Here is a 23,062-nt window from a genome sequence, read left to right on the forward strand (position 1 = left end):
AACGTTCACTGTTTGGCGAAGACTTCTCCATGTCGCAGCTCGAATAGAGATTAATTGTTTGGCATGTATGATTCAGGCAAATTTCTCTCCTAAAGCTCAGCCACTGACATCCTCACAAAAGAGGATAGTGACACAATCTGGCAACCACAATCTGGAAAGCATCCACTCTGACAAGACATCAGAGTCATATCAACGTGATTTAATAACAAAAAAAAAAAAGATTTTTTTTTGAAGGCAAGTTTCAAATGATTTAGATGACTCAGTTTTTAATCCTCAAAAGCTTTCCTTAAGAGAGAAGCCGCTTCAGTGTTGGTACATATGAGAACTAGAAATTTCATCATCCATTACTGTGGTCGCAGATCCAACCATCCTTAGGGCCTGTTTGTCATTTCAAAAAGACGTCCTTTTGATCCATCTGTTTTGTAGTGTGCCTCCTTCTGATTGCTCAGGACCAGCGTGTGAATTGGAATCAGATGGTGAGGTTATGAAAAATGATGCAGAGGTAAATAAAAATGTGGCTTAACAATAAAAAGAACCCTTTGATCACCATATGGTGAACAGCCTTAGATACGGTATAAACAAATTAATATATTTATAGAAAAATGGTAATTTCCTTTATCTGGAACAAATTATTATTTTTCCTTTAATCCATGTGGAATATTTCATGTGTTTATTCCCTCTGTTTTGTTATGGGTTATTTTTCTGTTGTTGACGTCCAGGCCAAAGGTGAACTAGGCAATAGTTTGAAATCCCAGAACTGAGTAAAGGTTAAGTTTGTCAAAATTATATGATATCACGTTTAAAACGACACAATACTAAAATTTCATAGTATCAAAAGTACCAAAGCTATTTTAAAAAATGATCTAAATGCTCATTCAAGACCTCAGTTCGGATCAAGTTCAATGACTTTCTGGTTTTTCTTTTTAGACTAGTATTGTATCAAAGTTAAAAATGCTGGTATTTTGTCAACTCTACATAGATTAATATGTCTGTGTTGAAGTTTTTCAGGTAAATGTAACAATACTTCAGGACATAGAAACTACATTATAAATGTTTTTTCTTAATATGGAGCATATTGAAACCCCCCCCAATAATCTTCTTTACAGTAACGCAAGATAAATGAGTACTTTGTGATCTTGCAAAGCCATTTTCCAGCGCAAACCTTCTTCTGCGCTCTAAGTGAATGAAAGAATGCAAACACGATTACTTTGGGTAAATAATGAATGCACAGTTCAGTAATCTTCTCCTTTTCTGCAGCGAGACAAATTTGTATGTTAAGATCTTGCTAGCAGTCATTTTTTAGTGCAAACCTTGCCCTCGCAGTGATCATCTGCCTATCACAGAGCCAATAAAAGAATATAAACATGATTACTTTGGGTGTATAATGAATACACAACGTAACCATCATTATTCATCTAGTGTCGGAGTGATGCTATGATAATCAACGGGGTAAATCCTACGTTGAACTCTAAATTAATTCCTACGCTTGAGGCACTGATGGTGGGACCACCAGAACACCTCCACAGATGAGAATAAATTTGGATTAACACTTGTCCCTCCATTAAAAGACTTTTTTTGTGAGGAGTTTGGGCTGTTGCTAACCTGACCCGTAATCTGATGGTGCAGATGGCACCGAAATCATCTCTGTAAGTTCTTTTTCGTTCACTCCGATGCTCATGTTATCCCTGCAACATACAGTGTGGAAAGTAATTGCTGCACAGCATGTTGAGCAAACATCTTTCCCTGGCTGTGTAGACACTAAAGAAGAAGAAATTGAATAAAGTCACTAATAGACCAATAAATAGGACTTTGTGATGTTATTATGGTTGGTCTGTGAGCAGAGTACAATGAGTTTTTCAGTACATTTTTTGGCACATCATTGCTGTCCCTCCTATTGCAGTTCAAATAAGGCCACTGACCCCATTTCCATTGCCCCATCTTCCTCACAGTACGCCAAAGATTATTTGTACAGTCACTCAGAGCTGTTCTATTTGCATATAAAGACTTATTCTCCCCCCAAAAAAATCTGGCCCTGAATTGTGCAGTCAATTATTGCTTATTGTTGCGGGAGATTCACATATGCCCGAGCATCAGGAAGGTTTCAACACTCCACTGTCGTCAGCAGATGGGCGTCCACCATCGCGTAATGTTTTTTTTTTTTTTTTACAAACACAGCACACGTTACCTTGCGCGGCGAACGCGCACGTGCAGCCGCCAGTTTGGCTCACTCAGGGAGGAGAGCCATGTTATCGGCTGCATTTATCTGCATAGTGTTGTCTGCCAGTGCTGGGCCTCTGCCAGGTTCAAGGAGGAGGAAAGACAATAATGCATTGTCTTCCCCATACTTTTAGCTCTCTCTCTTGTTCAGACACAGAAGAGGTTTGTCTGGCTGCCTCCGAAACAGTCATGTCCTCCAACGAGCCAGCAGCAACAATGGCTGCAATCATTTCTACATCTGTGATTTTTTTTTTCCGACATTTTTTGATGTGTCATCTAGGCCTTTTATTTTTTCCATTGGATTGTTCCAAATCCAAATGGTGCTTGATGTACGCACATAGTGTGATTTAGTGTAGATCAGGGGTCTCAAACTCAGGTTGGCTTGGGGCCAGTGATTGTCATCTCATTGGGGCAGACCTTAAATGTTAAAGTACTGCAAGAAAGCATAGAATAATAGTGTAAGAATATCCTTTTTTTGTTACTATTATATTTTCATCACACTTAAAAAATACAAACAGCAGTTTCTATACATTATCTAGTTGTGCATTGGACACAAACTCTTCTGGCACTTCGAATTGATTGTTAATACTCCTGATATAAATGGCTCGCTGAGCATCGTTGGTTTCATGTCTACTTTCCTCAGACGCCACAGTTTGTAGTGAAAACTCTAGATTTGCTGCTGAACTTTGTTGCCTCTGCCACTGTCTCTGCCAAAAGAAAAATATTGTTGAACAATCTGTTCTGTTCTAATGTAACATGCAGTCCTTCAGAAATACACACAGACGATACCTTTTTAATACAATTGCGTTTCTATTTCAATTGCATTCAAGTGAAGGGTAGATAAAGTTGGTATAAAACAACTAGAAAAAATAATTAAATAAAAAAAATAACTTTGCGGGCTCGGTTATGGCTGACAGGCTGACAGTTTGAGACTGCTGGAGTACAAATATGAATCAGCTCAAAAAGGTGATCAGAAAATAGCTTTTGAAAGGTTCAGGGACGTTTCTGTCCAGACTGTGACGCTCGTTGGTGATGATTTTATTGGGAACCTGCATGATGAATATGTAAATACAATAAACAGAGTAATTGTTATATTTGAGTAACTCTTAAGTAAATAGTTAAGTTATGCAGGCAGTTATGTATGTATATTGAATATATATGACATATATATAAAGTTCTTTCTTAATACATAGAAAAGGGGTAGGACCATGTGTAAGTGTGAACTTCTTCCTACTCCTTTTCAGAAATGTAATTTATTTTGTTCATGTCATTGGTTATTCTCTTTTCTCTTTAATTCAGTATTCTGTTTCAGGGGTTGAAACTGAGTCAGTGTTTTTGGTCACGCAGTAATCCGAGGAAGGAGGGGGGAAAAAAACCTCCAATGGCAAATTGATGGACATCTGCTGGCTTATTTTATTTATTTATTTTTGCAGTGGCCGAGGTCAGCCTGATGGGGCTGATAACAAGCAAATGAGATTAGAGGGAAGGTGTTGGCCAGGCCGTGTGACAGACCCCTCTGTCTGTCTGTCTGTCTCTGTCTGTCTATCTGTCTGTCTACTGTCCCTGTCTCGCTGCTTAGCCAGTTGCTCACTTATGTTTCTGGGAGCCTCCATGTTGGGGGTGTTTGCAGGGGTAGTTTGGTGGTGAATGGGTGAATGGGTGGGTAGGTTGGGCGGTGAATACCATGCTGTTCTCTGACAGAGCAGGCCTATGCTCTTATTGGCAGCTTGTGACTGCAGCACTCACATACATGGTGTACCACATTGCATAGCTGGATGAATCTCATGCATGAATTCAACTATTGTGTTGCGAGGAAAAATATTTTTATCAGAACACCCGGTTGCTATTTATACCATGACTATACAATAGCCCGCTGAAGAGTTTATTACCCTTTTAATTTGGCACCTTATGACCCCAGAGCCCCATGAGCCTCTGGTCAGATCTGTGTCAGCTGTAAAACAAGAAAAGGCTGCTGGTTCTTGATTGCCAGTCCCGTTGTTTGAAACTAATTAATAATTAAGCAGCGATGACCCAGAGGCAGCGGATTATTGTGCAATATTGTCGCAGGTGTGTGCCAACATAGCAAGATAATCCTATGCCTGTCGGTGCTTATTGCTTCGATGAACCTGTTTGCAGCATCTGTGAGTTCGACCGAGAGATGCATTTAGCATCAAAATAAACTGCCTGTCTACTTCACTACATTGTGGTTTCTGGGGTGATGTAGGGTTGGGAAAATGCATTGGTTTACTTCAGTAGGTCAATAAGAAAAGATTATCATTATTCAGCAGTTTCATGAGGACATCATGCTCTGATTGGTCAAATTAACAACCCAGTCATGTACCAACTGATAGCACTCTGGTTCGTTTGTTTTATTTATTTATTTTTTTTTTTATATAAAGTATAGAAGGATTTTGCATGATGACGAGCAGCATCGATTTCTGACACTTTTATACTCACAGGTCTGTTAGGAATTGTAGGACAGCTTTCTATCAGGTGTATATCAGTTATCAGTTAATCTATTGTTTAGTCTTATGATTAATCCATTAATTGTATAGTCTATAAAATGTCAGAAAATGATGAAAAAATCCGATCACAGTCATCTCCATTAACAGTTAATCTCATCTTGTCAATAAAATGTCAAAAAAAAGGATTAAAAAAAATGCTGATCATAGCATCCTTAATCACAAGTTGATGTTTTCAAATTCCTCACTTTATCCCACCACCAGTGCAGAATTTAAAAACACTCCATTTACAGTGATATCAAACAGAGAAAACCAGTTAATCTTCACAAATGAGAAGCTTGAACCAGTGAATATTTGGCATTTGTTCTTATTAAAGGATGAAGATTAATTTGACTAATTTATCAGTGGACTTCAGCACCAGACTAAACAGTGTTTGAGGGGCTTTTTTTCACCTCAGATAAAATTTATTCAGAAGCACTAAATAAAAAAAAGTTAAAGTGATCTCACCACTAAACTGACAAAATACTTCTCATTCACCACTGGCTTATGAATTTGTTACGGCTAACGTGTTAGCAAACAATCCTTTATCGTCCAGCAAACACAGAGCAACATCAGTATCCTGACCAGCCTCAGTCCGCTCTTCACCTCTCAGCCAGACGCTCATTTACTCCGGCTGTCTGCCGTTTGGACGACCGGCTCGTCTGAGACGGTTCGCTGGAAATGGCTGCTTGTGGTTTTTGTATGGTGAGAGTCGATGAGAGGTGTAAGACTTAGCCATACATTCCTGTCTTCATATGAAAAAAAAAAAAACTGTGAATACTGCTTCTGATCTGAGTGTAGGTTTGCAGAAGGTGATAATTATCCATCTCATCAGTCACAGACTTTCTTCCACCTGTCTGGTTTCTGTCTCCGCAGTACTTTTAGGCCACAACAGCTGAACCGTGACTTGAGAAAATGTCTTGACCGAACAAGGGTTGTTGTGGAACACAGTGAGTGTGTAATGTATTCTGTGTTGGCCGACAACTAGGCCTGTTCTGAACTACCTGTTCTATTTATTTATAGAGAGCCCTTAATGATCTTCAACAAAACACAGAGTACACTGGATTGAAGAGCCCTAGATTTTTGTTTTCTGGACCGTGTTGGAACACTTTAGCAGCAGGGGCAGCAAGTTCCATGATCCAATCAAGAGCGGTTGGTGCTTGTCAGCTGCAGTGGAGAGGCTCGACAAATTACATTAAACAATAAAAGGGAAAACAGATTTGCAACAGTACGACAATGTTGAACGGGAATGTTGAACATAAAGTCTTGTTGATTTAGTAAAGAATACTGATAGAGAAGTTTACATTAAATAAATCCCATGCTACTTCACATTTTAGAAGAAATATTTTTGTCTTTGCTACAGCTCAGATTTTTTACTTTCAAAGGAGCAATATGGATCATATCATGCATGCAAAAATTAGTACAGCAGTCCAAATAGCGAGTTGGAGCTGTAGACTGTTTATTAAATAGATTGAAATCATATTTAATATACAATCTGTGGTTGAAGCGAGTTGTTTCTCCCTGTCCCAGCTGGGGAAGCACCGTAAATCTACAATTACAAGTGAGAATGTAGTGAGTCAGACCCGTTATAATACACACTCTGCTCTGAAAATACACACTCTAGACTTTGCCTTGGAAGTTAAGTGACTGTCACTACCTGCAAAACTCCTTTGACATATTGCTCAATTTAACCGTTATAAATATCTACGCCTTCTAAAAGATAATTATTGATTTCTTACAACTTGTAAAGAGACACTTACTCATTCAGCAAACATTCGGCATTAATTTGAACTTTAATTAACATTAAAGAGGCAAACAAAAACAGTTATTCCAGCCCTGAATGTTGTCAGAGAAGTGATTATTTCAACTTAATACGTTTCCTCGATCTCTGATGACGTATCGTGGTCATTTTATGATTTATCACTGTAAATATATTACAGATTTCTCCTTTAAAGTTTACTGACAACAAGGCAGTCAACTCACTAACTTCTCTCACTCCCCCTCTTTCTATTTCTCACCATCTCTGTCTCTCCTCCCTTTATCCCCGCTGCCTCTGCCTGGCCTGTGGAAGCAATGCAATTAGACAAACACAAACAAAGCTCTTGAAAGTGCCATGGAAAATGCTGACTGTCCACTGTCCACAGTGCTGGCCGGGAGCAGCGCTAACTGCCGTTTGACGTAGATCGCATAAAAATCATTTAGCAAATGTTCGTCTTTTTCGTGTACCGTGTGATTCTTCCTTCAACCCCTTCTATAAAAGCTAAATGTCAGCTCAGACACTGAAGAAATGCAGGCAGCAGAGTTAAAAAAAAAAAAAAAGCCACACAGACGAACATTCACACTTGTGAACTAATAAACTCTCTGTACTTTATTTCATCAAATGGACTTCCTGGCATTGAAATGGAGTTCACGTCGTGCCTTTGTTTGATTGGCTCTGCTACTTTGGGTTTAATCCTGCTGGTTTGGGGAGTGTTTGAGTTGGATTACTCCATCGTTGGGCCGGGGTACTGTTTCTCTGGCTTTGACAAGATGGTGTGTGGTGGTTTGTGTGCGTCTGTTTGTGTTTTGTGTGGGGTTTGTGTGTGTGTGTGTGTGTGTGTGTGTGTTCTCCCTCACTACCGAATCAGCTGAAACCACAGACAGCCCAACTGGAGCGCCGTCCAAATCCCTCTGCATGCAAATTAAAAACGCAACAATAAACGTGGCAAAGGAACAAGGTGGGCACGCAGGCTTTATGGCCCCCTCTACCCGCTCTCCTCCCTTCTCTTTCTCCCTCTTTATGTCTCCCCCTCTCTTTCTCCCCCTCTCGGCTTCCTCCAAAACCCCTCCTGGGTTTGATGTGGCTTATGGGAGGAGTTGGAACAGGGGACAACCAAACTGCTGAGTTATCTCTTGCATGCAGTGTGGCGGCGTGGCTCTGCCCTCTGTGTGTATGCGTGTGTGAGCATGTGTGTGTCTGTGTGCGGACCAGCAGCGCGGTGTAATCCTGTGGAAATGAAAGGTGCTGCCGCGCACTGGCCGGGAGATTACAGCGCTGCTCTGTCACGCTGCCAGGACAGACCCGGCTGAGCGAGTAGCCCTCTGTAACACACACACACACACACACACGCTCACACACCTCGCTGCTTCTCTTTGACGCTGCGTTTCCTCCTCGCTGGTTTCGCTCCCCGACCGTCCCTCCTTCTTCATCCACTCTTGTCCCTTTACAGCTCTCTTGTAGATTTACTACAGCTTCATCCCCATCCCGACTCCTCTTCGCTCTCCCACAGAGCACTACAGTGTTATTTCCCTTCACACTCGCACACACACACTCACACACACGCTGGCCTGCTGAGGTTCAGGTCGTCACGTCTGAGCCTGGGAGGCCACGTCACTCAACCCCTGCAGAGCCCTTCTGTCTGTGCAGCCGTGAATCCTCAGTTTGTCACTCAGCTCGATGAACAAACACAAACACACATCTGAATCACTGTGACTGTATTTTTATTCCATAACATTTAACTCTGTCCTTACAGTCCTCGCATTTTGTTCCAGTGTTAACCTCAGTCAGCCAAGTTCTGGCTCAAAATTTTTTAAAAAGTTCCCACAAGTACAGAAATGAAGGAGGAAGTTCCCATATCATTTAAATCTAGGCCCTGCAGCCAACAACAATTATCATTATCGATTAATCTGTCTGTTATTCTCTGTTTATTTAAAGAGACAGCGCACATTAATCAACATTACACTTTACACTTCAATATAAATGATGAAAAGGGAAGATTAGAATTTCCCAGAGAGAAAGTGACATATTCAAATTGTCTTTTTTGTCCAACCAACAATCTAATAAACAGAACTCTTTTAGTTAACTTTATAAGACAAATCTTGCCTAAAACAATTGATCAATCTTCAGAATTATCTGCTGATTGACTAATGGTTTCTGCTTTATTTGAATCATCATATTATTACAGATATTTCCTCATATTGAAGTATAATTGTGTGGCAAATATATGCAAAATTACCTGTATTTTTATGTTGAATTTATGTCAATGTCATGTTTTTAATGACTAATTTTTTGATCAAGATCAGGAGGAAAAAGGCTGAATTTAACAGACTTATATAGAGTTTAACCACCTTATATATCAAGGCACACATGTAATATACTTGCTGATCCGCCCTTTTTTTTTATTAACAATTTCCTCACCATCTGCACTCATTTTCTCACTCCGCACTGTTTCTGTTGTTGTGTCACGCGTCGATGGTGCGACTGAACAACAGTTGATTTTCTTGGTGTGTGTGTGTCACTTGTAGCGCGCTCCATTATCAAGGAATATGATGAGTTGTTTATAAGACAGGACATATTTGTATTGTGCTTTCTTGATGGTTTGCATTTCATGCCTTTAAGTAAAACTACTGAACAACTTTCTTATTGTTATTGATGAAGCGTGTCGTGTTTCATCGCTCAGGTCCACTGTATGTTTAAATTGATGATGAGTGAACTCCACTGTTGTGTACTACATTAGAAACAAGTTTTTACTCAAACAGAAATTTCCGCAATTCAGTTTAATTTAAACATTTTAAAACAGTATGATCATATCATCATCGTGACACATCATCTTAATTTAGTTGTACTTTGCACATGTGTGATTCTGTGCAGTTCTGCAGCTTTTATTTAAAACTGCAGGCGAGTCACAGGTGAGTTCGTGCCACCGTTTGTCCTGCACTCAGCAACATGTCAGTCTCATATTGAATCTCTGACTCACCGAGGTCAGACTTGTTGTGCGCCCATTGTATTGATGAAATAAAGCGTTTCTGATTGTGCTGTTCCTCAGCTCTGTCTTTCATGGCCCTCTGCTGGAGTGTTTCAAACATGGGAGTCACTTGCTTCCTCCCAAGGGTGCTACTCAATATGCGAGTGTGTGTTTCTCGTCACGTTAAATTGTTCCTTCCTGCTGTGTTGCTTGACCTTGGCTAATTCACATCTTCATCTTCAGCTGTGGCAGAAAAACATACTAACTGCAGGTGCTGCTATTGTGGAACAATGGGCTGTTCTCTCTGTGTGTATTTTTTTACTTTTATTTTGATTTATTTTAGTAGTGGAAAGTGTTTTTGCAAAGCAGCTTTTTCATGTATTTTAATCACTTAAATAATTCTGTTACAATGAATCTTTTTCATCTCTTTTTTATGTCTAGATCTTCTACTTTGATGCTTTACAAAGAACATTTGGGGTGCATGTCTGTCTGTAACTTTCGTCTATTTTAACACCAAAAGAAGCACATTTAATAATCTCATTGTTCTTGTAGGTAAAGCACTAAAAAACTGGATGCTTGTGAGAACCAGTGTCTATACTCTTGGGTCTTAAATAAGTCCTCCAGCAGTTCTTTTTTGACATGTGCTCACATTTGAGTGTAAAGATCATGCTTTACTGACCTACACTTCCTCTCTTTTTCTGTCTGTGTCTCCCTCTCTAATCCTTCCCTCAGGGCTGGCTCTGTGAGCTGCTGCGTTGGAAGGAGGATCCCTCCCCAGAGAACCGGACGCTGTGGGAGAACCTCTCCATGATCCGTCGCTTCCTGAGCCTCTCCCAGGGCGAGCGCGACGCCATCTACGAGCAGGAGAGCAGCGCCGGGCAGCAGCACCACAACGAGCGGCCGTCGCACTTGATGCACATCTCCACGGACCAGCTACAGGTGAGCGTCACGGCGTGTGTCCTGACTGTGCCTTCGGGCGCAGCACTTAACAGTAAAATGCACAATTTTTCTGACAAAAAACTGTTGACAAGTTTGTAATAAAACATAGAAACACATGCACTTTAAAAAAAAGAACTATTTGTTTTAACTTAAAAAAGTTGGTGTCAAGGCTGCCTTAAAATTTTTAGTTGATTGAATTTGAAAGGACAAGTTGAGGTAAATTTTAAATATTTCCAACATTTGTAGTCACATGAATTCAGTTTTACCTGAGAAAACCTGTTCAATAAACTTAAGATATTATGTTGAATCAACAACCATTCAGTCACACTGATGAACTTTACTTTCACATTTTCTCAGTTTGAAAAGTCAGTTTTTCATTTCACTGTTGGAGATACTTTGTTCCGACGATGGCATGAAGACGATATGAGAAAGTATCAAGTATGAGGAGGTAGCGACTTAATTCTGACCTTCATCATTATTGTTAAAACAAGCACAGTATTATCTTCAAACTTCTCTTTAAAGTGTATTAAAGACACACAGCAAGTTTTCATCATCCGTGTTTTCTTCAAACTATAAAAAAGGACAGTTGCGATTGCAGATCATGTTTCTTTAGAAACTTAATTTATGGAGTTGATTGAACTCAGCACAGAACATTCATTCAGCTCATCATTTCAAGTCAAGACTTAAGATTATAAAAGCTCCAGTTTATAAGTTCCACATTTTAAGTTTAATTAACTTGAATCAATAAAACTTATATATTTATGCTAAATTAATGAGAAAAGTTTAGATGATTTAACTAAATTCCTGTATGATTTTTTTTACAGTGTGTAAATGCCACATTTTTTTTCATGTAGCATAGATGCTTGAATACACACAAACACACCAGCACATACAGGGTTTTACTTGATTGTTATTCATGTTACAGGTGAAACAATTAATCAATTAGTTGATCAGCAGATAGTAAATCATTGACATTCCAGCTTCTCCAATGTGAGGATTTTCTGTTTTTCGTCGTATGTGACAGTGAACAAATTATATTTGTGTTTTCGGGCTGTTGGTTGGGAAAAACGTGACACCTCAGGAAGTCTACTTGGGATTTATGATGTTGTGATCAGTGTTTTCACTATATTATTTTTTTTTACAGACCAAATTACTGAGAAATAATCAGTGGATTGTTAATGATAATGATTGTTACTTGGATCCTGAATTTGTGTAAACAGGCTGCATGTGAGAGACAGAAACAAACCCCCTCCTGATAAAACTCTGCTTAATGTATTTGTGCATATTTTATACTCTCTTATGCTCTTTTCTAAAGTTCTGTATCAAAAACAAATAAGTAAAAAACATAATTTTCCCTCCGTTCATTTAATCTTAACTAATTTCCCAAGAATTTGCAATAAACAACACTTTGAAGTTTTTATGAACTCTTGGTAATTAGAAACACAGCAACACTTAAAAGTTCCTACTTTTCAGGGGAAAGCCGTTCTCTAAGATATCATTAGCCTCAACTTATTTGAAAAGGGCTGCTTTATAAAAGACATCTGGCAGATGAATAGAAAATAACACACGGGCTCGGTTAACGGTCGAAATATCTTAATGAAGTACAATAATACTTCTATTAAAAGTCTGAGCCACAGCTGAGTGGTTGATTGGTTATTTGGTTACTGGGAGACATGGCCAGTGTTTCACAAAGGCTGCCATTTACTGGATATAAATAAGGTAATAGGATTTCTTTTATAAATCAATTCCAGCAGCAGATATAGAAAGAGAGAGGAAATTTTGCACATACTTTGCATGCAAACAGAAGCAGTTGTAGATTGATAAAATAGGATTATTTCTGATTTAATGGTGCCGTTTTACAGTGTCCATAAGAGACCAGTGTTTAAATATTTTGTGCCGGTCCCTCGCTAACACGATACATTAGCCAAATTAGCTCACATTTGCTCAACAAGAACTATCATAGCTCAGTATATTGGTACAGTAGAATCACATCTTTGGGTGCATTTATGCAGCTGGCAAACAGAGTCCCTGCAAAGTGCTGTTTTGCAAACTTCATTATGAAACACCTATTCTACAGTGTCTGACTCAGAAATGAAAATAAAAGAGCACCCATTTTGCGGGGTCAATAGGGACCACGAGTTGCCCACTCACTCCCTCTCCAACCACACAATGAGACATTTTACGAGTAATGTGTCATGTGTTTACACTAACGGGATTCTGACGGCAGAGTGAAAGCCATCGATAGCATTCTCACACTGCAGCAAATCAGCCAGACCATCGCGACGTGAATTGTGCACAGGGAGCTTGTTTATCACTGCCTGGCAATAGAGCCTGATAAGCAGCAGCAGAGGCTATAATAGAGAGGCCAGTTTCCCACTGTGTGCACGGCTGATTGTGTCTTTCACTTCATATGTGTGTGCGTGTCTCTGTTAGTGTGTTGCTGTTGCCTCTACCCCCACAATGAGAGACTACCAAAAAAGGACAAAAAATCATATCTGCAGAACTGATTACATTCAATGAGATATTACATGGAAAATTCCTTCAACCAAGTGGCTGTTCTATACACAGCGGGGCCATTTTTCCTCACAACTCAATTGATTTTAATGAAAGGCCTTATTAAGGCGCCGATAAGTGTTCACTGATAACATCCCGTCTCCTTTCTCTTCCCCCTTTTTTCCCACCGCAGGCTCAGCCGCCCCAGTCGCAGCAGCAGCACCAGCCCTCCCTGTCCCTCCAGCACCCCTCCCAGCCCCAGCAGCCCCTGCAGCAACAGCAGCCCACCACCGGCCCCCGGTTGCCTCCCCGCCAGCCCTCCACCGCCTCTCCGGCGGAGATGGAGGACGAGGGCAGCCGCGGAGGGAGCATCAAGTCGCGGACCTGCGGCGGGAAGATCTCCCTGGAGGCCCTGGGCATCCTGCAGAGCTTCATCCAGGACGTGGGCCTGTACCCGGACGAGGAGGCCATCCACACCCTGTCTGCCCAGCTGGACCTGCCCAAGCTCACCATCATCAAGTTCTTCCAGAACCAGCGCTTCTACGTCAACCACCCAGCCAAGGCGCTCAAGGAGCCCAACAACAACAACAACGGCACCGCCGCCGCCACCACCAACGCCAACACCAACACCAGCAGCAGCAGCAGCTCGGCCTTCGAGGAGGAGCTGACGGACTTCAGGGAGAGCGGAGAGCTGCTGAAGGAGCTGGACGAGAGCACGCAGACCAACAGCACCATCTTCTCCATCAAGATCGAAGAGCAGCTGGCCCGAGGCGCCGAGGCCCAGGCAGAGTTAGAACACGAGGCCAAGGAGTAGGACTCTCGCCGCCTGAACGCGCACTGAGAGTTTCCCGTGCACACACACACACAGACTGATGACTGTGCTAGACGCAACGCTCCGGCCGACACAGAACCACCACACCGCAAATAAAGAAAAGTAGTGTTTTTAATCAGTGCAGCGCCTGGACTGTATGAGGAGTGTTTCTATATCAGATGCTGACTGACAGGCTACGTGAAGCGAGTGTTCACACACTGGAGAGCCCATTTCAGACTCAAGTACTACTTTTTGGATTTTGTAAAACTTGTATTATTCACTGTAAAGACTGATGCATCATTTAAATAATCTGCACAAAAAATTATTCTAAGTATGTTGCCGTGGATATTTGCTGACTGCACTCTATGTCTGTTGTTTTACACTGACTTACTTTATCTTTTTTGAGCTACTGATTATATTTAAAAAGAAAAAAAGTCCCCCTGGAGTTTGCTAGGACTTTGATAGGTGTTTACGTACGTGATGTTTAACTGGATTTTTTTTAAAAATAGCAAATGAAATCAAGGACCAAGTGGTTGACAAGGCCTTAATTATGAGGTATCGAGTCTGGAGCCTGCTGGCAGATTAGTTATTCTTTTAAAAAGCGCATAATGTGATAATGGATCACTCCAAACTCTGGAACGCGATCACCCAGCCCAGGTGAATCTCCAAGAATAGCTCAGTCTTTACATATTATTTGTTAGGGAGGAAATATAAATATATATATATAGACATTATATTGTAACTGTAAAAAAATACAGTCTTAAAGAAACTATGCCAACAAATGCCTTGTACTATACGGCACTGCCGATGTTAGATTATTTTGCAAAACCTTTGTCACTGTAACTTTCTGAATTGCCACACAGTTAGAAATGTGAATTACACCATGTTTATGTTGTCCGACATTATTTATTTGCAGTTCATGCAGTGTTTCTGATGTAATTACTTTTTTTAAAAGTTTATGTTTGCGTAGAGCTTTTTTAAAATTCCACCGATCTTTTTTCTATTTATAAATGTAATTTCGATGGGCAGTAAAAACAAAAAGTGTCTTAAACGTTTTAAATGGAGAAATGTGCTTTAAAGGTTGCCTATAAAAAGTGCTGTATGTCAACCAACTCATGCTCAAGCTTCACAATTAATGTTGTATGCAATTTTTACTATCATGCAAATAAGCTTAGGTAAAATGACTAACCTATAGAACACCTTAGAAAGAAAAACATATGCAATCTGTGTGAAAATCGATGTCTGCGATGTGTCTTCCTTTGGTTAACAATCCAATTCAAAAAGCTATTCCTGTATAAATATTCTGTATAAAAGTGTTTCTTTTTTATGAGTTTATTTCAATGAGAACACCAGTTATTTTGTTACGACTGACTGTTTTATAAGTGTTTCTCGGTTCCTTTCTGCAGAAATGTTCTAACTAGAAGTGGTTATTGATTGTTAATTACACAATTAAACTGTTTGTATTGTACCACAGATTTCTTGGCATTAACTTGACCAGACTCTTTCGACACCAGAGCGGGATTTTTTAATTCCCCCTCTGCGCACGAAAGACGAAACAATGTGAATTGTTTTTAAATCTACTGCTAAGAGATATCAGCTCCAGTTACTGACTCATTCAGCTGCAGTCACTGAACACATTATTTGTAATAACTGTAAATATCACATCTTATGAATCATTGATTGTTTATTATTGTAAATATATTTGAAGTTTGTGCAAGAGCTCACCGTACAAAGTTGAAAATCAACGTTCTGTCGTGCCTCTTCCTCTCGAAACCGACTGTACCTGAGCTCTTCTACTGCTGAGTGTATCTGAAGCACCTGTGAAATCTGAAATAAATAAATGTAAGGTGTGAACACCTGGAACAGCAAAAGCCCTTCTGCAGGGAGTTTTAAGATATAAAACAGCACAGGTGTCCTGACCTCGCTGTGAACCCCAGGTGAGGCCAGGTGTCTGCACCTTTAGGAAATTACCCTCACCTGTTAACACCCTGCGATATGTGCCAGCCAGTCTCGGCCGGCGTTCCCTTGATGTTCTGCTCTTTTTGTTTTTCATGAATAAAAAGCCAGAGTGTAACATTGTGTGTGTTCAGAGGAAAAGAAGTCATGAAACAGATCATACAGAAGTGTCACGACGCTCTCCAAGGAGGGGGAGTGTTGCTGGAGGTGGAGATCAAGATGTGCAGGTAAAAAAAGAAAAAAGAAAAACACACTTGACAAAGTATAAAGGCACCATTAAGCTTCATTATTTCCAGCTTTTGACATTACAAGTGACTTACTCACTGACAAACAGAGGTGAAGGCACCAACAAACAACAGGAACTCCAGCTAATACTCCTCCTCATTATCACTGTTTTCTTAAGGATCAGCCATATTTGCCTCAGCCTTAGAAAAGGTTTTTCCACACAGATGGCTAATACTTTTCTATAACTGTGGTTGTCGATCTTGGAGGTGGTCACAAGAATATTTGTGGAATGATTTCTGGGGAGAAAAAGGGAATTTTAATTCAATAAATTAAGTAAAATAGTCCAAAAGGGCGTTAGGGGAAAACAAAAAATCCACTGTCCACATGCAGCTGCAGACGAGTTTTTCAGTGGATCACGAGCTGAAAGGGATCACAACCGCTGTCTCCTCGGCAGAAAGCTCCAGTTTTGTGCTGGAGTTTCGCCACGGGTGGGTATCATGGGTGATTGCTCAGAGAAGACTGGCAAGCACAAGAAACTCCATCTCCATTAGGCTGTTCGCTGCTCGCCACGGCATCAAACACACTTCAAAGACTTTCCCCAGATGTCAAAATAGAAATCATAATTACGACAAGAATGGTGACTGATGAATCACTGACTCTGTTACCCCGGCCCTTCTCGTGCCGTTGCTTATTTTAAAAATTAGCAGGCTACACTAGACGAGTTTCCCAGAAAGCTCTCATAGACGATGCCGCCACATCACGCTGCGGTATGCCGCTTTGGGGGGGAAAAAAAAAAAGGCCCAGCAGATATAGTATCTTCTTGTGATATTTGTGGAAATTCTCAATGTGATGGCAAATAAACAGTTTCCACATAAAGGTTGCAGTTGACGCACATGTCTCGCTGACGGTTGGGTGGAGTTCCTGAGGTCGAACCACCAAATAAAGTTTCATTTTAACTCGGGGAGATTCACACACGTGTTTGGATCGTATTTCGCTCTCAGGGGAGGAACAAAAGTACGCAAAAGTTGTCACAACATATGCATTTCATTGCATATACATGCAATATAATCTCATCAATTTAAAGTGAAATAATTTATGCCATTGAACTTTAAAACTGGTTTTCAAACTGGAGTTCAGGGGCCAACAGGGGTCGAGGTTGAGTGGGCTGCAGGGGATCCCCAGTAAAAGCAGCAGTCAAATATTTAAACTTTCATCACATTTTTTGGAAGGTAAAATAACAAAATAAGAGATAGGGTTGATTTTGAGTGTTTGTAGTTTAGTCTGACAGTGTGATCATTGACTGACTATGAAGATTTTATCTTCAAACCTAAAAATAGTAAAAAAAAAAAACAAAAAAAAACAAAAACCCATCCCTTCAGACAAAGTCCTCCCAAACTGAGGGTCTTTGACGTGAAAAACAAATTTAAAAAAACCAACAACAATAGGTGTAAATGTTGAAACAGTGAGAGCTTTGCTTCAAATTGGTGTAAATCATTGTTGCAGGCTGTATTCAGCAATATTGCAATATAAAAAAAATATTTAATTTAGAATAAATTACTCCATTAAAATGTCACTGAAAGGCATTCTCATTAACTTACCCTAGTTTTACTTATGCAAGTTAATTAAAATTTCTAGTATTTATTTTCAGACCAGAACTCATCAAAACGACTTCTTCCAACTTGAAATGTTTTGACTTGACTTGAAATTTGTTAAATGTTGAATGTAAAAGGAAATCAAGTTTGTTTGTAATGATCGTCAGCGTGACTGAAGAGTTGTTGATTCAACTTAATGTCTTAAGCTTACTGAACGTGTTTTCGCAAGTACAACTGAAAAGTTACAAAATTACCTCAACTTGTCTTTTTAAATTCAGTCAACATAAAAATCAACCCAGATAGAACTTTTTTAAGTTTTAAGTTTAAATAACTTATTTTTACAGTGTGAGAATTATTAGAAACATGTATGTAAGGTTTCAGAAGTACAGAAAAATGAGCGTTACACAAATATACATTATAATATTTGATTATTAATGCTGATAGATTAATGTATAAGTATTATTTTAATGTTGTTTGTAGTGAAACTAATTTTAACTGTTTTATATACTTCTGGAAAGTTAAATATAAAATACATGATATTTTATAAACTCAACAAACATTTTACATATAAAATCTTGACCTGAAAAATAACTCAAGCTGTCAAATAAATGTTGTGCAGTGATTAGTCGATTAACTAATTATCAACTATTATATTAATCGCCAGCTTTTTTGATGATGGATTCATTGTTTGGAGTCTTTTCTTTGCAAGAAAACTTGTCTTAACTCTCTGATTACAGCTTCTCAAATATGAAAAACTGAATATCTTTGGGTTGTGGACAAAACGAGGCATTTGAGGACGTCACTCTGGACTTAAGGAAACACTGAGGAAATTTTTAAGCTTTTTCTGACATTTTATGACTATAACAACCAATTGGCTAATCAAGAAAATGATTGACAGATTAACTGATAGTGAAAATAATCATTTGTCACAGCCCTACAATGTTTCCCTGTGAACTGTAGTAGAGTACAAGTATAAAGTAGTGTGAAATGGAAATAATCAAGTAAAATACAGGAACCTAAAAAGTACAGTCCTTCAGTAAATCCTCACCAAACAATTAAAACAAAACAGCACTGATGAAAAACTTTTATCACTCGTATCGGGTGTAAGTTATTCCAATAATGTGTATTTTTTTTTATTGCCAGGATGCACATCTGCAGGATGGACACATTTAAAGAACGTATACATGCTCCAGTGAACACAAACCCCCAGAGAACTCATGAAGATGTCAATCAACAGCACATTAACACTTCACAGACATCTTGAAGGAATGCTGGAGAAGCTCGGGTTTCATGAATGCAGATTTCAATCACATTTTGTGTTGTTGTTTTTTTTTTGTTTGTTTGTTTTTTTTTTCCTGCTTGTTTTGCAGGATACATCACTTAACAACTCTGAAAAAGGTGGTCTGAAACTCGTAGCTCTGCCAGGCTGTCAAGTGTCTCGCTGTTGGGTAAACCAGGAGAGGAACGGCTCACAACTTGGCTCAGACCCTCACAGTTTTCTGTTATATAATCCGTCACATGTGATACTTAAGCCAGAATTAGCACTCATCAGCCTAATACAGGACATTCAACAATTAGTCTAAAAAATCCTGAGAATTTTAACAGAATCATGAGGACGTATAATTTTATTTCTGGTAGATGAGGAGGAGTTTATTATTTAACTCTTTCTAATGTACAACAGAAGTCAACAGAAAATCTGTGAAAAACATGAGCTGAAGTGGAAAAGAATAACAAATATCAGGTCAAACATTTTGTCCCTGTGGGGAACATTTGTCCCAAAGTGTGATTTATTTATTTATTTATTTTATTTTATTTTTTTAGTGTAGGTAGGGTTCATTATTTATTATATTATTATTATATTATAATTGCTTATTTTGATTATCAACAAAATTATTTTAAAAAAGTAATAATAAAATATGAGTGGATACCACATTTTACAAACCCTTTTTTCAGGTGATATGTTTTACCTTGGAGCTGTGTTTCTGAGCTTTAATGTTTCAGGGGGATCTTATTTGTTGTGTTGATCCGTGCTCTCGTGCAACAGGAATTGCAATAACTTTGGGAGGCACTGGGATATAAAATCAGTGTAAAAATCAGTTGAAACGACCGTGTTTGGTATTTTTCAATGAAAACAGGTAAAAAGGAAAAAAAAATGAATATGAGGAGATAAGATTAAAACACACTAAGGCTCACTGTTAGTGGTTATCGTTCTTATTTTTGGTGCTATAATGCCAAAAAATGTACGAAATTTTAAAATTCCCTACTTTGGCGCCATCCAGTGGTGGTATCAAGAAAGCCACTTCATGACCTGCATGATGACAGTAACGCATTATTTCAGTCTTCTACAAACAAAACCTGACTGCACTGAATGTGATGCGAAGTTCAGTCCTGTTATTTTCTATGAGACGCCGGGTTCTCCTGCCAAAGACTCCAAGACAAGATAAAAAGTAATGCAACACTTCCTCATACCTAAACGACAGAATAGGTCATTTGCTAGTGATTACCGAAACGAAATATAGGCTATGACTGTTGGAGAACACCAGCAACAGTCATGCTGGACCTTCGTCCCACTGGTCCTCCGTTGTCTCATCTTTAACGTTGTGAAACTGTTGCAGCTGGGTTAGATTTAGGCACCAAAACTACTTGGTTAGGTTTCATGGTTTCGCTTAAAATAAGTATTTTAGTTAGAGTTAAGAAGTTAAGTTAGTTAGGTGAGTAAATTTATGAACTTAAGTTAAGCAGGTGCAATACGTGACTTACGTCACATAACCAGGTTTCAATAAGTTCATGTTCTCCCTACACTGACTCTGTCGCTCTTTATACTATGTCACCAGACTTCTTTCTTTGCTCTTGTCATAGTTGCTACGGCCACTAGGGTTCACCTCATTGCAATAAACTCACATATGGGTTGTAATTAGCTGCTCAACAAAAGTGCTGCTTGGCACCGATTCATGTAAATCGTTGGAAAAAGTTGTATGTTGCTTATTTACACAACGTTTTCCAACGAGGAAGTTACTCTCTCAAGCTAGCGTCAAGCACGTTAGCAAAGACTTATATGTTTGCATGTTTCCTTCCCATGATCTTCTCCATTTTCTTACCTTCTGAAAACTTCTATCACGAAATAAAAATTCTACACATATTAACTTTAAGCAATAGACTGAATCAGTATAACTTTCCTTTAGCTTTTTTATTTGTGAATGGAAAACATGGACAAACAAACTCACAAAGCCCAAAGTCCCACAGAAACTGCTGCTCCTGAACACCTGAAACACAAAGTTTTTAATCCAGCCTTTATTTCTGTTTGGCTACTTGGTTACATCATTATGTAATACAGCACCACCTCTGGCTGAGTGACCCTCCTGCAGTTAGGTGATGGTCCAACGCCAGTTTCTCTGTTGTTGGCTGCAAGAATCAGTGCCAAAGTCTTTATTTACTCCCAGCATCAGAGGACATCAAGGCCCAGCATAAGAGCTTCTTTACTTTTGGTGTGAATGTGATGAAAATGTACCCACAACAACTTGAAAGCTCCTATTTGTGTGCAATAACCATTTTAATACAGTCTGCTTCATCAACATGCTGCAAGGATGGATGGACACAGCTGTCCATGACCCAGCTTCACTTCAAAGCTGCAAGTTCTGCATGTTTTAAGTTGTTGTAGTGTTTGTTTTGTGGGTTATCCTGTTGAACTTGGCATTGACATGTTGCTGGTTTGATGTTGGACTAATATTGAGGGACACTCAAGAGAAACTACGTGAATGTTAAGCCTCATTTGAAGCCAACTACATAATGAGAGTACGGGGTTATGTGTCAGGAACTGTTTTTTCGTGTTGCTTTGTGTGGAAGTTCATGCTGCAGTACAGTTGCAGCTAGCATTAGCTTGCTTTCATACAGAAGCCTGTGTGTCTGTGTGTGTGTGTGTGTGTGTGTGTGTGTGTGTGTGTGTGTTTGTGTTTTGCTTCTGGATACAAATCTCCTTGATAGACAAGACCTGTATTTAACAATATAGCTACTAGCTGCTTTGATTAGCATCCATCAGCTAGCTTGCTCAGACCATAAAGCTGTAATGTTATTGGCCCTCTGGGCAGTGAGGCTGAGGCTAATGCAGCTCAGATCAACTGGAACAAGTTTGGTGGGGAAGTTTTTGACATAACAAGACAGAACAGTCAAGAAAGGGAGATTCAGCCGCATAGAAAAGGTGAGGTTCAGTTAGCTTTGCCCAGAAACAGGAGGTAGAAATGTCCTTTGGAAGGCTACTTTTTGACTCTTACTTGAGTAAATACGTGGAATCAGAGTCTTTTTTTTTTAGTTGAGTAAAGAATGTGTGGACTTTTATCACCTCTGGTCATTAGAGACTGCATCAAACATTACTGACAGGTACAAAAATGTATTTTGAGAGTAGTGCTAATGCGAGGGCCATACCCAGAATCCTATGCAGGATCACAAATGGTTGTTATCTCTCTGTCAACACAAACATCGACACACCACTGAGAGCGCGTGCTGCATTTAAAGGCCTGAAAGAGATTTATTGGGCAGCACCTTCGTTATGTTTCTGCTACGTTTAGCTCCAGATTAATAGGGACGTTACACTCAGGTTGCTGCAGCACAACATCGGCAGGTCTGGCTCGTGCAGGGGAGTCCTCAGTGCCTACCCATGAGCCCTTGGGACTGCGCAGTAAATCAAACAGGAAATGCAGCAGAAAGCCTAATAAAGTTATTCTAATGATAGCAATCTCCGTGGAATCACCCCGACGTAAATCGGAAAACTTCTCCTCCTCTCCTGCCTCCCTCTCTTCTGTCGAGCTGCCTGGTAAAAGCCAAATATTTTGAGAAAAAAGCTCGGTTTCTCAACCTCCAAACGTGGAGAAGCGGAAACAGAAGGTTAGAGGTGTGGAAATTAATAACATTAATCACTGAGTTGCTTTCCACCCCTCCTCTCTTGCTCTTTGCCTTCTGGTTTTGAGGAGACAAGATTAAACATGAACCAACTCAGTGGGGATTGAAACCGTCCTTCTGATCACATTAATTCAGCAACATCACTCTCACATGAATATGTATGCTGATTTCTGGAAAAAGTGGCACATGCCCTTGTCTTATCCTGATTATTAACATGTTCTAATTTTCTGTACGATGCCCAAAATTAGCAGTTCCAGGTGAGTCCTGGACAACTATGGGCCTCTCCTCGCCAACAGTTATGCAGATATCACTTCAAGCTGGGCATGCACTGTATGATTTGAGCCCGTTTCTGACCTAGATTTAAGCTGCACAACTCATCTTAGAGTCAGACCGAATTTCAGCATCATTGGGCGTTGTTCGCCGAGCAATTTACAGGGAGGGAGCGAGGACCGATCAGCAGTTCCCAAACAGCTGTCGGGTGGGTTGCTTGAATTTCTGACACGACAGAAATTTTGGTTCTCTGCTGTCAGGCTCTGGCAGAGTTGAAGCTATGAGTCGACTCATCAACGTCACCGCCTTTTTTTCTCACTTCACCTGCAAGAAGTGGCCAACAGAGCATCTGAAAATGCCACGACGTGTCATGTGGACAGAAAACATGGATGGTAAAACGTAGCTAGCTTACCTCTAGGGATGCACTGATACAACTTTTTC

General features: G+C 39.7%; 1 protein-coding gene across 8 annotated transcripts in view; it reads left to right on the forward strand.

Moving 5' to 3' along the window:
• Positions 1 to 15,153, forward strand: part of satb1b (SATB homeobox 1b) — a 79,142-nt gene extending 63,989 nt beyond the window's left edge. For all 8 annotated transcript variants that reach the window (XM_084727631.1, XM_084727635.1, XM_084727627.1 and 5 more), the window contains 2 exons: positions 10,175 to 10,381; positions 13,068 to 15,153. In XM_084727631.1, coding sequence (XP_084583757.1) covers positions 10,175 to 10,381; positions 13,068 to 13,688 — 828 coding nt within the window. In that variant the 3' untranslated portion in view covers positions 13,689 to 15,153. The remainder of the gene's footprint in view (positions 1 to 10,174; positions 10,382 to 13,067) is intronic.
• The last annotated feature ends 7,909 nt before the right edge of the window (positions 15,154 to 23,062 follow it).

Source organism: Lutjanus erythropterus, chromosome 9, assembly GCF_056507025.1.
Source record: "Lutjanus erythropterus isolate fLutEry1 chromosome 9, fLutEry1.hap2, whole genome shotgun sequence".
NCBI classification, from domain to species: domain Eukaryota; kingdom Metazoa; phylum Chordata; class Actinopteri; order Lutjaniformes; family Lutjanidae; genus Lutjanus; species Lutjanus erythropterus.